Below are 18,062 nucleotides of genomic sequence, written 5' to 3'. Positions count from 1 at the left end.
ACATCGACTGCCTTTAGTAATACAAAATGAAATGCACAGAAGAATTTGACTGAAATATCTCTAAAAATAGATGGCATACTTGAAAACTGGCTGTAACGTACTTAGTTTAATTCAAGATTCACGTGCAACACGTAGATCTACTAAATGAGCATATTCATTTCCTGTGTGTATGTAGAAGCCTGTTGAAGAGCCTAAGAACAATGGTCCACAGGTTTTAAGAAAAAAACGTGCTACTCAGGCTGAAAAAAATACATGTCAGCTGTATATTCAGACTGATCATCTCTTCTACAAGCATTATGGAACACGGGAAGCTGTAATTGCACAGGTATGTCCAACCCCTTTGTTTTAAACAATCTGCATTTATGTATTTCTGATAAATTTCACATAATTAAATTGTGGTATTGGGTCTGGCTGAGATGGAGTTCATTTCTCCAATAGCAGTCCTCATCATGCTATACTTTGTAATGGTAGCTGGAAAGGTGTTGGTAACACACCGGTTTTGGCTACTGCTAAGCAGTGTTCCCACAGCATTAAGGCTGTCTCTTCAACATTACCCTCCCCTTGCTGGTAGGCTAAGGGTAGGCAAAATCTTGGGAGGGGGTACAGCCTGGCTAGGTGACTGAAACTGACCAAAGGGGTATTCCATACAGTGTGACATCTGGTCAGTAGTAAAAGCAAAGAGAAAGGAGGGACACCTGTTATTTACATTTGTCTTCTGGAGCAACTGCTACTGTGCTGAAGCCCTGCTTCTTGGGAAGTGGCCAGGCAGCTCCTGCTGATGGGAAGTAGAGAATAAAATCTTGTGTTTACCTTTACTTTTGCTTTATTAAACTGCCTTTATCTTGACCCACAAGGCATTTTCCCGTCTTATTTTCTCCACCCCTGTCCTGCTGAGGAGGGGAATGATAGAGCAGCTCAGTGGACACCTGGAATGCAGCCAGGGTCAACTCACCACAATTGTGTTTATTATTGCTTATTTGCTTTAGAATGTCTTGTTCCAGTGATTGTGACTTTATTGAAACTTTTTTTTAAATTAACTAAAAATATGTTACTTGTTTGTGCAAAAGTTCTGAGCTTGTGCTTCCTTTAGTTAATAATGGCAACTGTGGTTTGTTTAGCACCTCTGAGCAAGATTTGCAATCTTGACTCTTCTCAGTTCTTATCCGGAAAAAATAATACTTCCTAAATAGTTGTATTCTGTTTGACAGCCTTCCTAGCCTCTACCCTAACACCTGCATAGCCTTCCATTTGAAATTCTAGTTCAAAACACTGAGCTCATGACAGTGAGATCTGTTCCTGTAGTAAAGGGTTAAAAATGCAACAGCAACTAAAGGCAGATGTTTTTCACTAATCAATATACTATTAACTGGAAAAAGAGGTTGGTTTTCTTTTTGCTGATCATTTGTTAAAAGTAAAACTAGCATGTTAACATACTTCTCTTAAAGTTTTACTGCCACTTGGAAATCTGACTTTTCCTGTTTATTCTTCACATGATATATATACAATTCAAGTAATATTTTTCAAAACTGTGAAGTTACCTTCAAAATCAGATTTTCAATGAATTAGCTTATCTGTGTGTTCTTGGGAAAGGTAAATTAGAAGTTTTTTAACATTTATGTTCTATCAGAAATGAAAGAACAATGCTGTGAAAAAAAAAGGAGGGGGGGAGCGGGCTTGCAAACAGCTTTGCTGTTGTCTGGCATGGTGGCAATGTGAATACTAGGTTATGTAGTTATTCATTTCCATTCTTTGCCATCAGCATTTAATTAAACAGACTTGTTAGAGCTCATAGATCACATAATTTTCTATGCAAAAGTACAGACCTTGCATTTCTTGCTATTTAAGATTAGCTATAGCGTAGTGCACACTGCTTTGAACTGTAGATACTTTTGCTTTGACAGATATCCAGCCATGTGAAAGCGATTGACACTATTTACCAGTCAACAGATTTCTCAGGAATTCGTAACATCAGCTTCATGGTGAAACGAATAAGAGTAAGTTGTATGGGAAACACTTTTACCTTTACTAATAGTGCTGGAGGCTGTATTTTTCAGAAGTCCTGTTCACTTATCCATTTATTGCTAGTAATTTTATAACACAAGTGTCTCTGTAGTAAATGGTTTCCTAACCCATTTATTTGGTTAGTTGTAGTGTTTGTTGTCAAAAACCTGCTACTTCTGCTACTACTTATTGAGCTGTAGTCAATTTTTATAGGAATCAACTTCTTACATTTCATCAGTGTTGACTATGTGATGGATAGACTGTATTGCTCTCTGAGAGCTCAATACTGAAACAGATAATGGCTGTCCAAGTTGAAGGTCCTCCTAGAAGTGATGATAAATATAAGGTTTTGGGTACTGATGGAAAGGAAAAAGAAATAAGAGTGTGAGGATTTATTATACAAATCATGCAATTCTTTTTTGTAGAACTTGGTTTTCCAACTATTGGGGTAATGATTTATCAGGGTGTTTAAGTCTGTAGCAGCATCTTTAACTATTTAGCATAACAAGGTAGGTATTGACAACAGTAAGCCTCTTAGCTGGTATTTACAAGTCAAGTGAAAATTAATTACGTCTTACAGTTTGTTTCAATTTATTTTTAGATTAACACAACTGTAGATGAGAGAGACTCTTCCAATCCCTTCAGATTTCCTAACATTGGTGTGGAAAAGTTTCTGGAACTGAACTCGGAACAGAATCATGATGATTATTGCTTGGCCTATGTGTTTACAGACCGTGATTTTGATGATGGAGTCCTTGGTCTGGCTTGGGTTGGAGCCCCTTCAGGTAATTATCTCCAAACCATCAGGGCTATGATATGAAGTATTGTAGGGAGGTAGAAAAAGAAAAGTAGAAACTTGCATTTAAATTGACAGCAAATAGACAAAAATCTCAAAGTCAACTTACCAGTTTTGGTTACATATGGTTTGATTTTTTAAAACATACAGAACAGCATATCATGTGTTGATTCAATTAGTCTCCCCGTCTTTCTGATATGCAAGATGTGAGCAATAAAGAAAACTGTCCTTATTTTGTTAGACAAAACTCTTATTATGTGGCTTTTTTATTTAACAGATATGAGTGACCTGAAAAGTGACAGAAAAAAAACAAGTACTTCTGCTATATACAAACAGAGCTTCCACCTATTCAGTCTGAATTTTGCAGAACTACACTGCAAAATCCTTAGGTCTCCTAGTTAGTACTAGAATCCAGTTTTGTGGGGATTTTTTTGTTTTGTTTGCTGTGTATTTAATAAAGTTAAATCAGTGAGATCTTGTTCTAGGAGACAGGAGAATAATTATTGCTTGAGTCTTCAACAACTACTTAATAATTTCAATGTAGTTGTCTATTTGGAGTCTGAAGCATGTCTTTTCATGTAAAAATCAAATAGTAAGTCTTCATGTACACAGCATCACGAGATATTTGTCCTGGCTGTATTAGTTTTATGGGATGTGTTAGTTATATAAAATTATGTTTGAAAGTTGTTAGTCTTTAAATTTGAGTAAATAAAAATTATTTAATTTTAGCTTAGTACAAATTCCAAACTTTAGAAACTTTCACTCAGATGGAACAGTCTTCCCTTGTTTCTTCCCTCAAGTGATTTCTATAGAATAAGGAATTAGGCTGAAGAGCAAGTTCTGTGAGACTTTGCAGGACTGAATACTTTTATGAGAACATTATCAAGATCTTTAACAGAACTGGAGTAATTGTGGAGAACCCGTTCTTGAGATTGTTATACATTATAACCTCACCTTGTTTACCAATGTACTTTACTCTGCAGCATGTGTTGGCTGTAGAGTACTGGAGCTATGTGGAAAACTGTATGACAGTCTCTCAGACTTTAATTTTAGGAAATTTAAATTCTCAAATGTAGAGTATTCGGATGGGTAACAGATCAAAGGACCTATGAGTGTAGTATGTTTAGAGGGACCTGTCTGGAGTAACCTTAGTGACTGTGGAAGAACCATAGGAGAAATAATACACAAGTGACCTATGTAAATAAGAAACTGGGTCTGTGATGACTCATGTGGTGTATAAACCAAACAAGAACTGGATGAATCAGAATGTGCATTCCATAAAGACTGCTTTTCATAAAGACTGTGGGTTTTTTTTAAATCTAATTGATTAATTAAAAATGAAGTTTCTTACAGAGGTTTTCACCCTTAATGCACATACTGACACAGGTTCAATGAGATATTTCACTAAAATGAAATTTTACTTCAGAAAGCAAGGAAACTTCTTTAGAATGTTTTTTAGAGACCGTTTATGTTAGTAATAGAATAACCAAACTTTAGATCATTGATAATGTCTCAGTATAAACTGGAGTCATGGAAAAAGATGTTGAAATTGAAGTCACAATTTTGAGACTTTTTCCAAACAGTAAGTGTGATGTACTTGATTATCAGCTTTCTAAATACGGGTCTGATTAACCCACACATCACAAGCATTTTCAGCTTTAGTTTGACAGTGAAAAAATGAGTCATTTTGCTGACAAGGTTATTTAGTTAATCCTAGACATTTTATATAAATACTCTTGCTGTGAGAGCAGATCTCCTGTGATTTTTACAGTGGATTTTGGTTTTTTTTTTTCACTTCCAAATGGGATGTAGATTGAGGGTACTTACATTGGACATTGCACCTTGCTAGTCTTGTACTACAGACAGGTATGATGAAATCAGGGCTTGTCTGTGCAGTGAACACCCAAAATGACTTTAACTTAGTAGCTATTCTAAAACGACTAACTTCTTGTGTGAATGTATCCATTCAGTGCTGAGAGCATTAGTGTGGATAAATCTAATCTGCTCTCAAAGTTGAGTTAATATTAACTACACAGAACTCTCAGTCCGGAGGTATCCACTGAGGGAGCAAGCTGGTTTTTGTTCTAAATGCTGCTAGAAAAGTAACACAGTCCAACTTTTTCTTAAATGCCTAATTGTCATACTTTTGTCTAAATGCAGGTAGCTCTGGTGGAATATGTGAAAAGAGCAAACTCTATTCTGATGGTAAGAAGAAGTCTTTGAACACTGGAATCATCACTGTTCAGAACTATGGGTCTCATGTTCCTCCGAAGGTTTCTCACATTACTTTTGCTCATGAGGTTGGGCATAACTTTGGTTCACCTGTGAGTATTACTATTGATCTGTTAACTCACTTTCAACTCTTTTAAAGTGTATGATTTGCAAATGGAGTTGTTACTTTTTACGCTCATGACTGCATGTGCATGTGTGCATGCACCTTGTATACAAACATAGTAAAGAACAGATTACCAAACTAAGTGTCTCTGTGAGTATTTGACAGCACTGGTGCAACAGTGGATTTTGTGAATTGTTTATTTCTGCTATTTTAATCCCTTATAAAGGGACTATACTATTACTTCCTAAAACTTCTCTCTTCTTTTTTGAAGACTAAGATCACACACATTTCAGTAAATCCTTGAGAGCAGGAAGAATAAAAAAAAGTTACTAGGATGACACTTTATTAAATAACTGAAGATCGAAGTGACACTTTTTATGTTCAATTATTTATACTTACAAGTTTATCTCAGAAAATTGTGCAGAGTATTAAGATACCAAGAACAATATTTTTAAGTAGAATCGTCTCTCAGACATTTAGGGACATGATTTGTTTGTGGCAAGCTGAAAGCATGAAGCTTTTGGTTTTGCTGGAAATGAAAAGAAAGTATTCTGTTTTGAGTTTTTTATTTTTAAGCTTAAATATAGAGTCTTTCTGCTCTTGGAAGTGAAATGAAATCAAGAAGGATAAGTTCTTTCAAAACAGATAGTCACATGTGAATGTATTCTTTGTGTGGCTTGAGAAAATCCATAATACCACCGCTAAGAGCAGGAACAAGCCTTCCAAGTATAACTGAAAATATGAGCACCTGAAACTGAAAAAGCAATCCCACCAAGTGAAACATCTTTTGGATCAGCCTGAAAGATGATTCTTTTAATTTTATTCTGAAATTGCATTTGATGCAGGGAAATGTGTGAAAGTATATGTTTGGTTCTACCAAACTATAATAAATGATATAGTTCTCCTTACTATGTTGAAAACTTTCCAAAATAAGTAGGTAAATCTTATAGACATATGTTTTATTTCTGGAAAGCTGGATACATCTTACACTTCTATTTTGTCAGTCTGCTAATTGCTATTAAGCCAACCTGTAATGCATTTCATTCATTGTGCTGGATACTGTATAGATCTAGTCACTGGCTGACAGAAAGGCTTGTGCTCTATTCTGATACCTTTGTACCTCCCCCGAAACAAGCAAAGAGCAGACTGCTTTTTCATTTAACTGCTCCCACTTTTATTCAACTTACATTCCATATTCCTTTTATGATCATAAAGCCAGTCTTTTCAGGAATGGCAACTTTTTAAAGTCAGTATTCATTCCATGACATGCGTTTCAGATATGCATTACCAAGAATGCAAATAGACTAAAGAAATTAGATGCTACTGTTGTCAGGAAGGGTGGTGGAGGGACACCAAAACCACAGGAAAACCCGTAACAAAACAAAAAAATCTAAACCAAGCTTTTGTTCTCTGTATACTTTTTGTATTCCAAGAAAATTAGAGAATAAGATGCTGTTTTGTTTTTACGAATCTTTTGTTCTTATTATGTTAGGGTTACCAAATCACATTACTTTTGCAGATGTAAAAAAAGACAGCAAGATATTAGAGACACCGTCTTGATAGAAGTAATTTTAAAATGTTTGTTTTGCAGCATGATTCTGGAATGGAGTGCACTCCAGGAGAGTCCAAGAACTTGGGGCAGAAAGAAAATGGCAATTATATCATGTATGCAAGAGCTACATCTGGGGACAAACTGAACAACAACAAGTTCTCTATCTGTAGCATTCGAAATATCAGCCAAGTTCTTGAGAAAAAGAGAAACAATTGTTTTGTTGGTATGTATTTAGTCATCCTTAAAGCAAAATGGTTAAGCTCTTACTATTATACTTAGTTAGAAATTTATTAATTTTAATTTTACTTCTTTGCTACTAATTTTTTTCATCTTTAGTTTATTGAAAGATTCTGTAAATAAAGAATTGAATTTGAGATCTGGAGTACTGTGTCAAGTTCTGGGCTCCCCAGTGCAGGGATAACTTGGACTTAATGGAGTTACAAGGAGAGGCTGTGAGAGCTGAGGCTGAGAAGGGCAGGGAAGCCTCTCATTCATCTTAAAAGCCTGATGGGAGGGAGTAAAGAAAACAGGGCCAGACTGCTTTCACACATGCCCAGTGAAAGAATGAGAGATAAGAAGCATAAATTAAAATATAGGAAACTTTAAGTGAATGTAAAAAAAAAGTGCAGGAATTTTCTTTCTGGTTATGTGAGATTCTGTGGTGAGTAGGTTTTGGAGTGGTGGTAGCAGTTCACCCATCAGCTTTTGTGTTCAAGTCCTCAGACTGTTAAAGGAGGAGTACAAGAAGCTGCTCCACTGGAGGCTTAGCAGAAAACTTCCTCTTAGCATCGTCCATCTTCTAGCCACTCAAAATACACTCAGTGTTATCAGCAGAAAGGTTTTACTCAGAGGCTTAAAATTCTATAAACTGCGGGAATGACTAAGATGGGTGGCAAGCTAATAACGCAAACTGACCTGAACCCTAACCTGAAACCCATCTTGATTAGTTGTTTTCAGTCATGAGTAGCAGGATGCCATTAAAAGTTAATGTTAACGTTTATAAGTCTATTTATTGCATGTTCCGTGTACTGCTTTGCACATACATATGCTGGTGTTTTTCAGAGTCTGGTCAACCCATCTGTGGTAATGGACTGGTTGAACAAGGAGAACAGTGTGATTGTGGATACAGTGACCAATGTAAAGATGAATGCTGTTATGATGCAAACCAATCAGAAGATAAAAAATGCAAGTTAAGACCAGGCAAATACTGCAGGTATTGTGCATGTCTGTTACAGCACACTTCAATTTTTGAGATGTGGTAGCTATTATTGGTGGTTTAGAATCCGAATCTGAACTTACATTATTCTTAAAGTATCTATTATGTTTGAAATGTCTTATAAAGTGAGTGAGCAGTTCATAAGTACAATTACACTATGCAATTCTTTATGTTAATTGTGGCTTGCTTTCCCATAGATGGCCATTCTTTAGCTTTTGAAAAAAAACGCCCACGTTATCAGCACTGGATTGTGTTAGTGCTAACATGACGTAATATTCAGTGTGTGTGGAAATTCTGTTACTTTGATTGGAAATGTGTTGTGAGGAAATCTTGCAACAACTGTACAATTCAGAAAAACATGACCAGGATGCTCTTTTTACAATGGATACAGGAAAGAATTAATTGCCAATTGGAACCTATTAGTGCCATTTCTGCAGCATTGCCTAACTGGAAGATGACTGAAGGATACATTCAATTAATTTTTTTTTTAAATGCTTGTTAGAGAAATGAAATTGAACTATGTCTTTAAGTCACTTTGTATCTTGGCAGTGTTGTGTACACAGTGATTTGTAAGAGGAACTTTTAAAGATCATGAGACATGAAGTGAAGTAGATGTACTTCTGTGACTTAAGATACTTGTTAAATTTACCTCATCTGAAAGCTGAAGTGGATTTTTTTTCATGTGAAAGGCATGAGCTTTGTTCCTTTCTAGAGAGCAACATAAATCTTAACATCTGGTTAGACTCTTGGTTAAAGATGAAGACAAAATTACTATTTTTAAGTCTAAACCAGCTCAACTTTTTAACACAACATAAACAGTTTTCTTCTAATTAAACTTTCCGGCCCTAAACATGATCTTTGTCATCCTGGGAGTGGAAGTAAAAGTAGCATCTACTGTTAAAGTGTATTTGACACTGTAGACCTGATAGAAATTCCATCTCCTTTGAATTCATTGTTACAATAATTTTGCTTGTCCTCTTTTCCCCCTCTTTTTTCCCTCTTGCAAATTCTTTTTTTTTTTTTTTCCAAAATAAAGGCTCTTAATTTTTATTTTATAATTGGCTTCTGCGGTTTTATGTTTTATGTTACGTGTATGGTATTGAGCTGTTTCCTTCTGAGTATACCAAGTGCCACTGCCGCCTCCTTTCTTTACTCTCTTGTGTTCAACTGACTGTAGTCCAGCTTTATGCTCTGCTGGAACAGTCTTTAAGTAAGAGTTGCTGCATCATTTTGGATTAGGATTACCTTTTTTCCAGTTCTATGAAGATTGAAAACTTTGTTGGACAAAGATTTTGAAAGACATGTAAGGCAAGGCCAAGTGATAGATCAGAAAAAATGGCATGCTAAAATACATTTTAGGCAAACTATGGTGTCTATCCAGCAGCTTTACATGTGTTACATGAATGATTTTTCTCAGCATGCACTTGCAGGAGGTCTGTGCCATCTTTTGATGTCCACTGAATGCCAACAGGCATGCTGTAAACAGTGTTGAGATACATAGTAAACTCAGATGAGAACTCAGGAGGTTTGGTTTTAATCAATTACTTAAGTATGTTTTATAACCTTCACTCTTATGCTGCTTATAATGGCATGCATACTCAAGCACAGCTTCAGAACGAAATGATTGTTTCCTGCTCTTTTGCCAGATATATTGGTATACATAGTGTAAGGGACTCAAATATTCTGTCTGTGACAGAAAGGAGCCCAAGTCTTTTACGGAAACCAGTGAAGCTATATGTGCTCTCTGATAAATCTTTCCTTCCCCCCAGATTTGTTCATATGCTGACTGTGATCTCTCATATAAGGTCTGACCTGTCTCCTTCCCTTTCCTTGTTTATTTAAGCAATGTAAGTGGAATGACTGCAGCAAGTAGAAAAAAAAAAAAAAAGAAAAATCTTAGAAATGTTAATCAGGGACAGGTCCATCTTGACTTACACTGGAACTACTACTATCAAACTAATCAGAATTAATTTTGCCAACTTGCTAATTGAATGTTCTATATATATACAAACTTTGAAATGCTGTTCTTTTCTATATGTTTTAATTTAAAATGCACTTGTACCATTTTTTTAATATAAGGCAAATAGCTCAGTGGATTATTACAATGACTAAGAAAGCTATTTGAAAGTGCAGTAACCAACCTTTTGTTACCTTAAGAGACAGGAAAAATTTTCAGTTCATGCTTCATTTAGCACAAATCAGAAATATGTTGAGTATTTGAGTAGGTTTTAGGATTAATAATTTTCCTGAAATCATTCGTTTACATCTATGTTTTCTGTTTCTTTCTAGCCCTAGTCAAGGCCCCTGCTGTACTCCACAGTGCAGCTTCAAACTGAAGACTGACAAGTGTCGAAATGATTCTGATTGTGCAGAAGAAGGAATGTGTGATGGTGTCAGTGCTCTCTGTCCAGCATCTAAACCGAAAAAAAACTTCACAGAATGCAACAGGAACACACAAGTTTGCATAAAAGGGGTATGGGCTTTGGTTGGTTATTCTGTTTATGATAGTACAAAATTGCAAGTTGTTTGTTGCAAGGTATGCCAAGTAATAATAAGCAAGTAACAAATATCAAGTTGGCTTTGTTATTTGAGAAGGCTCCGTTTAAAGTTTCTTGTTAAAATTCAAGAATATGAAAGTGTTTCATTTCCTAGTTCCTTTTCATTTTTCTTCTGTCTTGATCAGGTGAATTCATCGCTTTAGAAAATTAAATGTCAATACATACTGAATTTGGTTTAAGAGTAATACACAGTTCCTCCACTCTTGTGTGTGTAACACTGATGTGCCAAGCACATAGAATTACTCTGCACTGCCATTAGTTTCCTGGGTTAGAGTCCATGGCAGTTGCTATGAAATATTGATGGAAAGTCTCTTATGAATTGATTTATGTTTACTTGGAAGCAGAAACAAGCAAAAATCATCCTCTTAAGGAGCTGTAATTTGTATTGCTCTAAGTTGCTCAGGTTTTTAATCAAATGATACTGCTTGTAATATTTTTTTCATCTAACTTAGAATTGTCTTAAAGATAGAGGTATTGTCTTGAGATTAGATATATAGAGAAATATATATATAATCTCAAGGGTCTTCCCATCACAATTTTTCCTGCCATTAATTTTTATTATTGTTTTCTGAGATAAAATACTTCTGTTTTCCTAACAATGGCTTTGAGTAATCATGTTTCAGTGTGAATTGCAGCACTGTGAGTACTTTGCAGGATACTCTTGGACACTAAAAGAAAATACAGTGTTAAAAAAGAAAACAGGGTAAATAATATTTTTTAAAATCATATAAACCTGCACCTGAATAACTGTAGTAATTTTTTATATTTTATAAACTTCAGAAAAAATGAAAGTTATTGTTTTTATTGATAAGCATTTTTAGACCTATAATTATTCTTTCAGCTATTAAATTAATATCTTTCCTAATGTGCTTAAAAGTGAAACTGATTTTTGTATTCTTATGCTTTTGTCTCAAACAGCAATGTGCTGGCTCTATCTGTGAGAAGCATGACTTGGAGGAATGTACGTGTGCTAGTTCAGATGGCAAGGACGATAGAGAATTGTGTCACGTCTGCTGCATGAGAAAAAGTAAGATTGGTCTGAAATGTAAGGGTAAATATAGCACTGGATATCTGAGGAATCTTTTTATGGTGTTTATAATTTTATTAACTGAAGAGCATACTATGATTTTGTTCATACTTAGTTTCAAATAGACATTGCATTGTGTTTTGTATGAAGTGAAAATATTTTGTGTTTTTAGAGATGTATAGAAACTTTAAATTTTTCAAAAGCATTTTGAACAACTGAACACCGAGATATTTCTGCATGTGTGTTTTAATACGGTAACGGTGTGATTAATCTAATTTGTATTCACTTTTCAGTGGACCCAAGTACTTGTGCAAGTACAGGCTCTATCCAGTGGGAGGAATATTTTCATCTTAAAACTATTACTTTGCAACCTGGATCTCCTTGTAATGATTTCAAAGGCTACTGTGATGTGTTTATGAGATGTCGGCTAGTAGATGCTGATGGTCCTCTAGCTAGATTAAAGAAAGCAATTTTTAATCCAGAGCTATACGAAAATATTGCAGAATGGATTGTGGTAAGCAGTTTGTTTTCTTACTGATCTAAGATAAAATTTTCTTGTTTATTATTCATGGTTGATAAGCGTTGGTGTATTCAAAGTATAATCAGTCCTTGTTTTACTAGTTTTTTTATAAGCACCTTGAGTGCAGCAAATAATTTTGGCAGATTGAAGGGAATGGAAACAAATGACAAACAAGTAAATATTTTGTGTTAATATCTATTCACTATTTTTGTGTATGAACTTTAGGGATTTTTTTTTTCTAAATGTTATGGTCTTTTAAGTGATGTTTCAGAAATGGTGTTTGAAAAGCAAAGGAAAACCAAGCTCAGTGACTTCTATCTCTTATGCATGTGCATGAGCCTGCATGCCTATCCTCCCACCACTCCCCCCAATAATTTTTTTAAATCTTTTTAGGCTTATTGGTGGGCAGTGTTGCTTATGGGAATTGCCTTGATCATGTTAATGGCTGGTTTCATTAAGATATGCAGTGTTCATACTCCAAGCAGTAATCCAAAGTTGCCTCCTCATAAACCACTTCCAGGTGAGTAGACCAGATAATTGAATTTTTAGAGAAATATTTTATCCTCAACTATTTTGTTCTGAAGGGAAATTTTCAGTGTCTCAGCTTACAGCTCTTCGTATGGCACAAACTACAAATGGAATTCACACCAGGGAAACAATTTATAAAAATGTAACTATTGCTTAATTTTCCTGTGTATCAAAAGAAAGCTTTGAAGACTTTTCGTAAATCAGAGTTCCTTTTATTTCCTGTTCCATGCTACATTTTGTGTAAGGACCAGCCTGTTTGAAGAACTACTGTTGAGATGATAAAATGTAGTATGTAGATGCTCCGTGCAGTTAGTCGTGTATTTAAAACCTTGCAGGTCTAAATCTAAAGCCTTTCAGAAAAAAACAGTTGTATGTAATTTGCATGGCCAGGGCAACTTTTCTGGAATTAATTTCTTCTTTAAACTTCATTTTAACAGTGTGTAATTCTTTCAAAACAGGCACTTTAAAAAGGAGGAGACCACCACAAACCACTCAGCCACCACAGCGGCAAAGGCCTCGAGAAAGTTATCAGATGGGACATATGAGACGTTGACTACAGCTTTTTGCCTTGGTTCTTCCTAGTGCCTACAATGGGAAAACTCACTCCAAAGAAAACCTAATAAGTCATTGTCCCCAGTCTAACTCTAGAAAAATGAAGAGGAAAAAAAAAAAGCATGATATGCCCTCAAAACAAGTGGAAGTGATTAATTTTTAATGAGTGAATCTTCCAGCTCAAAAAGAAGAGAAGTGTTTTTTCTTACATATTTTTAATTTAGTGACACAGAGTCCTAGAGTATGATGATTCCTTCCCCGTTCTGTGCTCGTCATTGCTGCATTTTCTTCACTTGCAGGCAAATATGGCTGTAGTAAAACTTTTACTGAAGAATCAAAAAAAAAATACATTTTTTGACTGCCCAACAAGGCTAGGAAGCTAGAGCACCTCAGCATTGGAGACATTACTTGTCAATGTATATACATTGTTATATGCAGACATGTATTTCTAACGTACACCCGTACTTGTGTGCAATTGTAAACAAGAGAATTGCAATATGGATGTTTCTTTGTATTATAAAACTTTTCTGCTATTAATGAAGAAATTACCGTTTAATTGACATACTCAGGATAACAGAGGATGATGGTGTGTAATGGTCAAGGATCCTGTGATGCTTTACACAGCAATTTTGAATCAAATCAAACTTTTCTTATTGTGATCAAAGTTGTTTCAAGCACTCATTTCATCTTTGTCAAACAGCTGCATACCAGACTGAATGGCTTTTAGAGATAACAGGTGTTCTGCAAACTTTGCAAATGACAGAATGTTTCAAAAATGTTTTATAGAAGTGTCTAATTTCTTGTAGTTCAACATAATTATTTTTAATTTGTCTGATTATTCAGTTAAATAATGAATAATTAGATTAAATATTTCCATGATTTTTTGGAAAATTCCACCTGTTATTCAGCTTGTTTTAAAAATTGCCACTAGTTTATTTGAGCTGTTGCAGAGTTCATGTTTGTAGGGATGTAGAAGGAAAGAGAAACTGGAGGGATTTTTCTGTTTTTTTTTTTTTTTTAATTTATCAGATATTTGAATAACTTTTCAGCATGATACTGTTGATTGATAACCACTAGAGTGAGTTGCCCATCTACTGTGGCAGAGTTAAAGTTGTAGTTAGAACTACCAATTTTCTGGCATTTTATACCAGTAGAGAAGTTCAACAGCACAATGTCCCATTCCAAAGTTTTTGTAACGAATGTAAATAATTGGCATTTTTGAACGAGGAAACAAAAGATGTCTTAAGGTGCTTACTGCTATGCAGGAGATGAAAGGGGGCATTACAAAATGTTGAAGCTTGTGATATATTTATTGCTTGTTTTCCAAAAGCACCAAGCTAATTAGAGATGCAAATGACTATAATTTTCCTGGCTTTGCTTAGGAGAAAATTTATTAAGGGTTGGACAGGCTTCCTTTGTTCATTTATTTTTGTTTGTTTTTGTTTTTTTTAAGAGTATAAGGTTTACACAATCATTCTCATAATGTGACGCAAGCCAGCAAGGCCAAAAATGTTACAGAATATAATGGGATCTCTTCCTTGTAAACTTGTACAGTATGTGGTAACTTTTTCAAAATACAGCTTTTTGTACATGGTTTAGAGACAAATTTTGTACATGAAACCCCAAGTCCAATAGACTATATAAATAATTCTAAATGATCTTAACTAGTTAGAAGTGTATGTAGTTGCTTTTAAGTAATTTTAAATAATTTGTTTTAAAACTGTGCAAAGATTGGAAGTGGGTTTGCATTTCTAAAATGGTGACTTTTATTCAGCAAGAGTTCTTAGTAACTTCTTGAGTGTGGTAGACTTCGGAACATGTAAATTTTTTGCCTGTAATGTTATCCTGTGGTAGGATTTTGGCAGACAAATGCTGCCCTATTTTATTTTGAGTCTAAGTTAAATGTCTTCTGAGAACAGAAATGTGCACTGAACTCTCCACTGCAAGTCAAGATGTGGTAAAACCGAAAGAAAGTTCAAGACAATGAAATGGAATACTACTGTCAATTTCATGTCCACTGTGTTTTATACAGTATCTTTTTTGTTCACTTTGGAAATTTTTACTAAAAATGCAAAAAATAAAGTATTGTGCGAAGATATGTAAGGTTTTTTGAAACTTGAAATGCATTAATAAATAGACTTGATGAAATCATCTTTTGAAGATCCATTTACTTTTTCAATCGTGAAATCAAAAAAGGAATATGGAGATTCTACTTGATTTTTGGCTTTTGCTGGATAAGGACTGTCAGAGTGAAAAGTAATTGTACTTTCTTTACACTGTCAAAGTGCAACTCTCAATTTCGACATCATACAGTTAAATGTAAGAGTAAATGGTTTTGTGTAACCTTTTAAAGGAAAAGCCCTAAAAATTAACTTTAAATTACTTGTATGATCACAGGAATAAAGCTTTCTCTGTTTTATTTCAAAATAGCAGCTGATGAGGTATTCAAGCCTGACACCATAGCTACTGAATGATGCCTTCTGAAATACATACATTTTTGAGGAGGAATACTGGAATTAATATGTAATACTCTGAATGCACGTGATGAATAAGAAGCAGCAAATTTCCTCTTTGAGAGATGTTTTAAAATTGTGTAGCTTGGTCTCTGTGTTTTTATGTATGTTATGTAGGTAACTCTTAAGACTGCTTTTAAAAGCTAAGTCCTGCTGGTAGTCTTTCATTCTCGAGGCTGTTTGCTGAGAATGGCCTGGTTGGACTTCAGTTTCCCTAGCTGAGCAGCATACACTTTGATGTAATTGAAACATATTCAGTGTTTCTTCCCCACAGTACTTTATTTTGCTAAATAGCACTATCAAGACAAAAGATACTAGGAGAAAAGCAGTTGGAACAGATCCCTTCTTCAAATCTGCATCATAGGTGTCTGATTGATTTGGTGGTGGATGCATTTAAATTTCTGCCCAGGAATGCAAACCAGAGGGGCAGCAATAATGCCTAAGCATCTAAAATACTAATTTTGGGTCTATTTTAAAATATGTTGGGGAGGAAGCAACTGAGTATGTAAATGGCTGGATTTTTTTAACTAATACTTGACCTAATAATCCCTGGTCGTAGCTGTTCCTTTATTCATCTTATATTTCTTAATGTTTTAGTCATTATAGTCAGAATGGCAGCGTGAATGTGAGAAGGGCATCAAACTCCTCTTTATGAAAATTTATTTATACCATACAATCAGTCATTGATATACTTTACCTTTTAATTAACATTCCAATATCTCTTTCAGAAAAGACATGCAAAGAGGAAGAGATTTTTACTTACCGGTATTAGAGATTGATTATTACAGAGAGGTGATTAAAAGGACAGTAGTCATTACGTCATCCTAAGCTGTGGTTGCTCTGAAAGGAGTAGGCTCCTGATGACTTTCAAGGTCTCAATTCAGTTGGAGTAAAACAGGAATAATTCCAGTGAGCAAAAAGTAAAGCACTGCTATAGGCTCTTGCAGTTTTAGGTATGACTTCAGTATTATGTTCAGGCATTGTCAGACTTTTGAGTATGTTGCAACTTGGACTTTATTTCATTTTTATATCATAAATGAGTGTAATGGCTACTAAAACAGGGATGGGATTTATTTGGACATGTGATTTGTGAAAAATGAAATCAGCATGAGTGTCTTCATATCTGCAAGGGTTTGAATACTGAATGTTCTTTTAATATGCCTATTTGACCATTTAAAAACTTACAGAATATCTTATCTGAGGATATACTAGGTTGTTTCAGTTCAACTGGAGAATGAACTCAGCAACTTTAGAAGTCCTCAAATTGCAGTATCCCTGTTACTTGAGTTTAATCAAGCTGTATACATCTCTGAGCTTTTTTCCCCCACCTGCTTTCCCGAGAACTAATGCTTTCAAGTGTGCTTCACCTAAAGTTTAGATCCTTTTGTCAGCTTTCTTACCAAGTAAATGATAGTCACGTGGAAGAAATGCCAATTATAATGTCTAAAATGTTTCGAAGTGTGTTAGGGTGTGTAACTGCAGGAAATTCATGACTTCAAAAGCTCTTGAATATACATGTTCTAAATCATACAAATCTCATTAAAAGTTGTCTCAACAACTCTCTAGTGCTTTTTTACAGGTGTAGCAAAACACCATAGTTTCTGCACTGGAGAAGAAACAGTCTCTTCTTGCTCTGTCATTCTTCAGTATCTTCTGAACAAAGTCTTTTTTGAGAAGTAGGGGTAGGATTTGTTTCAGGAAGCTTACAAAGTTCATGACTTAGAAAGTTGGTGATAATCAGTGTTGCAGATGCAATTCCAATTACAATATTTAAATTCTTGTCTAAACAGACAAGTGTTTTATAAACAACCCTAAAATAAGAAGTAAAATTGGCAGATCTTGAGCTTTTTTCAGAAGCAAAAATTGAGTTCTAGGAAACAATGTAGGGAGAGGCATAATTTGAGTTAACCACACACATTTCTCTTTCTGTTCTCTGTCTTTTCATTGTGCTTCGAAAAGCTAAAATAGCCACATTGTCACTTGATTCTTCCATTCTTTGGGACACAATCTACTTTAACTTCATGCACCTAAAGAATGCTGTCACTGAGTCTCTAGCAATTGACTCCCTAAAGTTTATTATAGCTACTACAAATGTAAAAAACACCCCAACCAACCATCATTTTAAACATGTCTAGTGCTTAGCTAACTCTTTCAGGGATATTCATTGCTGAAGTTTCACTCTCCCATGGATGCTCTGATTTGACTTTTGGGTTTTGTATGCCAGTGATCGCTTTTTGTATCAACACAGAACATATTGCAGGGCTTTGATGAAGTAGTAACATTAGTATACATGCATTTAGTATTGCAGATAACAACCTGAAGCATGGAATTAATCACACAAATCATAATTTTTTTACATAGAAGCTGGAAATACTTTTCGTATTTAAAAAAAAACAGTTTATTTCATTGAGCAATATATTTTAAACCACAAACTTTCATTTTCTATGAAGAGCTAAAGTTTCTT

At 34.9% G+C, this 18,062-nt stretch overlaps 1 protein-coding gene across 1 annotated transcript in view; it reads left to right on the top strand.

Annotated features, from left to right (window-relative positions):
- The window catches only part of ADAM10 (ADAM metallopeptidase domain 10), a 49,084-nt gene extending 33,848 nt beyond the window's left edge, over positions 1-15,236 (top strand). Inside the window, exons 6-16 of the mRNA XM_061999459.1 lie at positions 176-325; positions 1,902-1,994; positions 2,603-2,786; positions 4,958-5,121; positions 6,724-6,907; positions 7,747-7,897; positions 10,190-10,373; positions 11,377-11,485; positions 11,779-11,999; positions 12,399-12,525; positions 12,992-15,236. Coding sequence (XP_061855443.1) covers positions 176-325; positions 1,902-1,994; positions 2,603-2,786; positions 4,958-5,121; positions 6,724-6,907; positions 7,747-7,897; positions 10,190-10,373; positions 11,377-11,485; positions 11,779-11,999; positions 12,399-12,525; positions 12,992-13,086 — 1,662 coding nt within the window. The 3' untranslated portion in view covers positions 13,087-15,236. The remainder of the gene's footprint in view (positions 1-175; positions 326-1,901; positions 1,995-2,602; positions 2,787-4,957; positions 5,122-6,723; positions 6,908-7,746; positions 7,898-10,189; positions 10,374-11,376; positions 11,486-11,778; positions 12,000-12,398; positions 12,526-12,991) is intronic.
- The last annotated feature ends 2,826 nt before the right edge of the window (positions 15,237-18,062 follow it).

The sequence above is a fragment of the Colius striatus genome, chromosome 7 (assembly GCF_028858725.1).
Source record: "Colius striatus isolate bColStr4 chromosome 7, bColStr4.1.hap1, whole genome shotgun sequence".
Lineage (NCBI taxonomy): Eukaryota > Metazoa > Chordata > Aves > Coliiformes > Coliidae > Colius > Colius striatus.
Note: the sequence above shows the minus strand (reverse complement) of the source record. Positions and strands in the feature narration are given on the sequence as shown.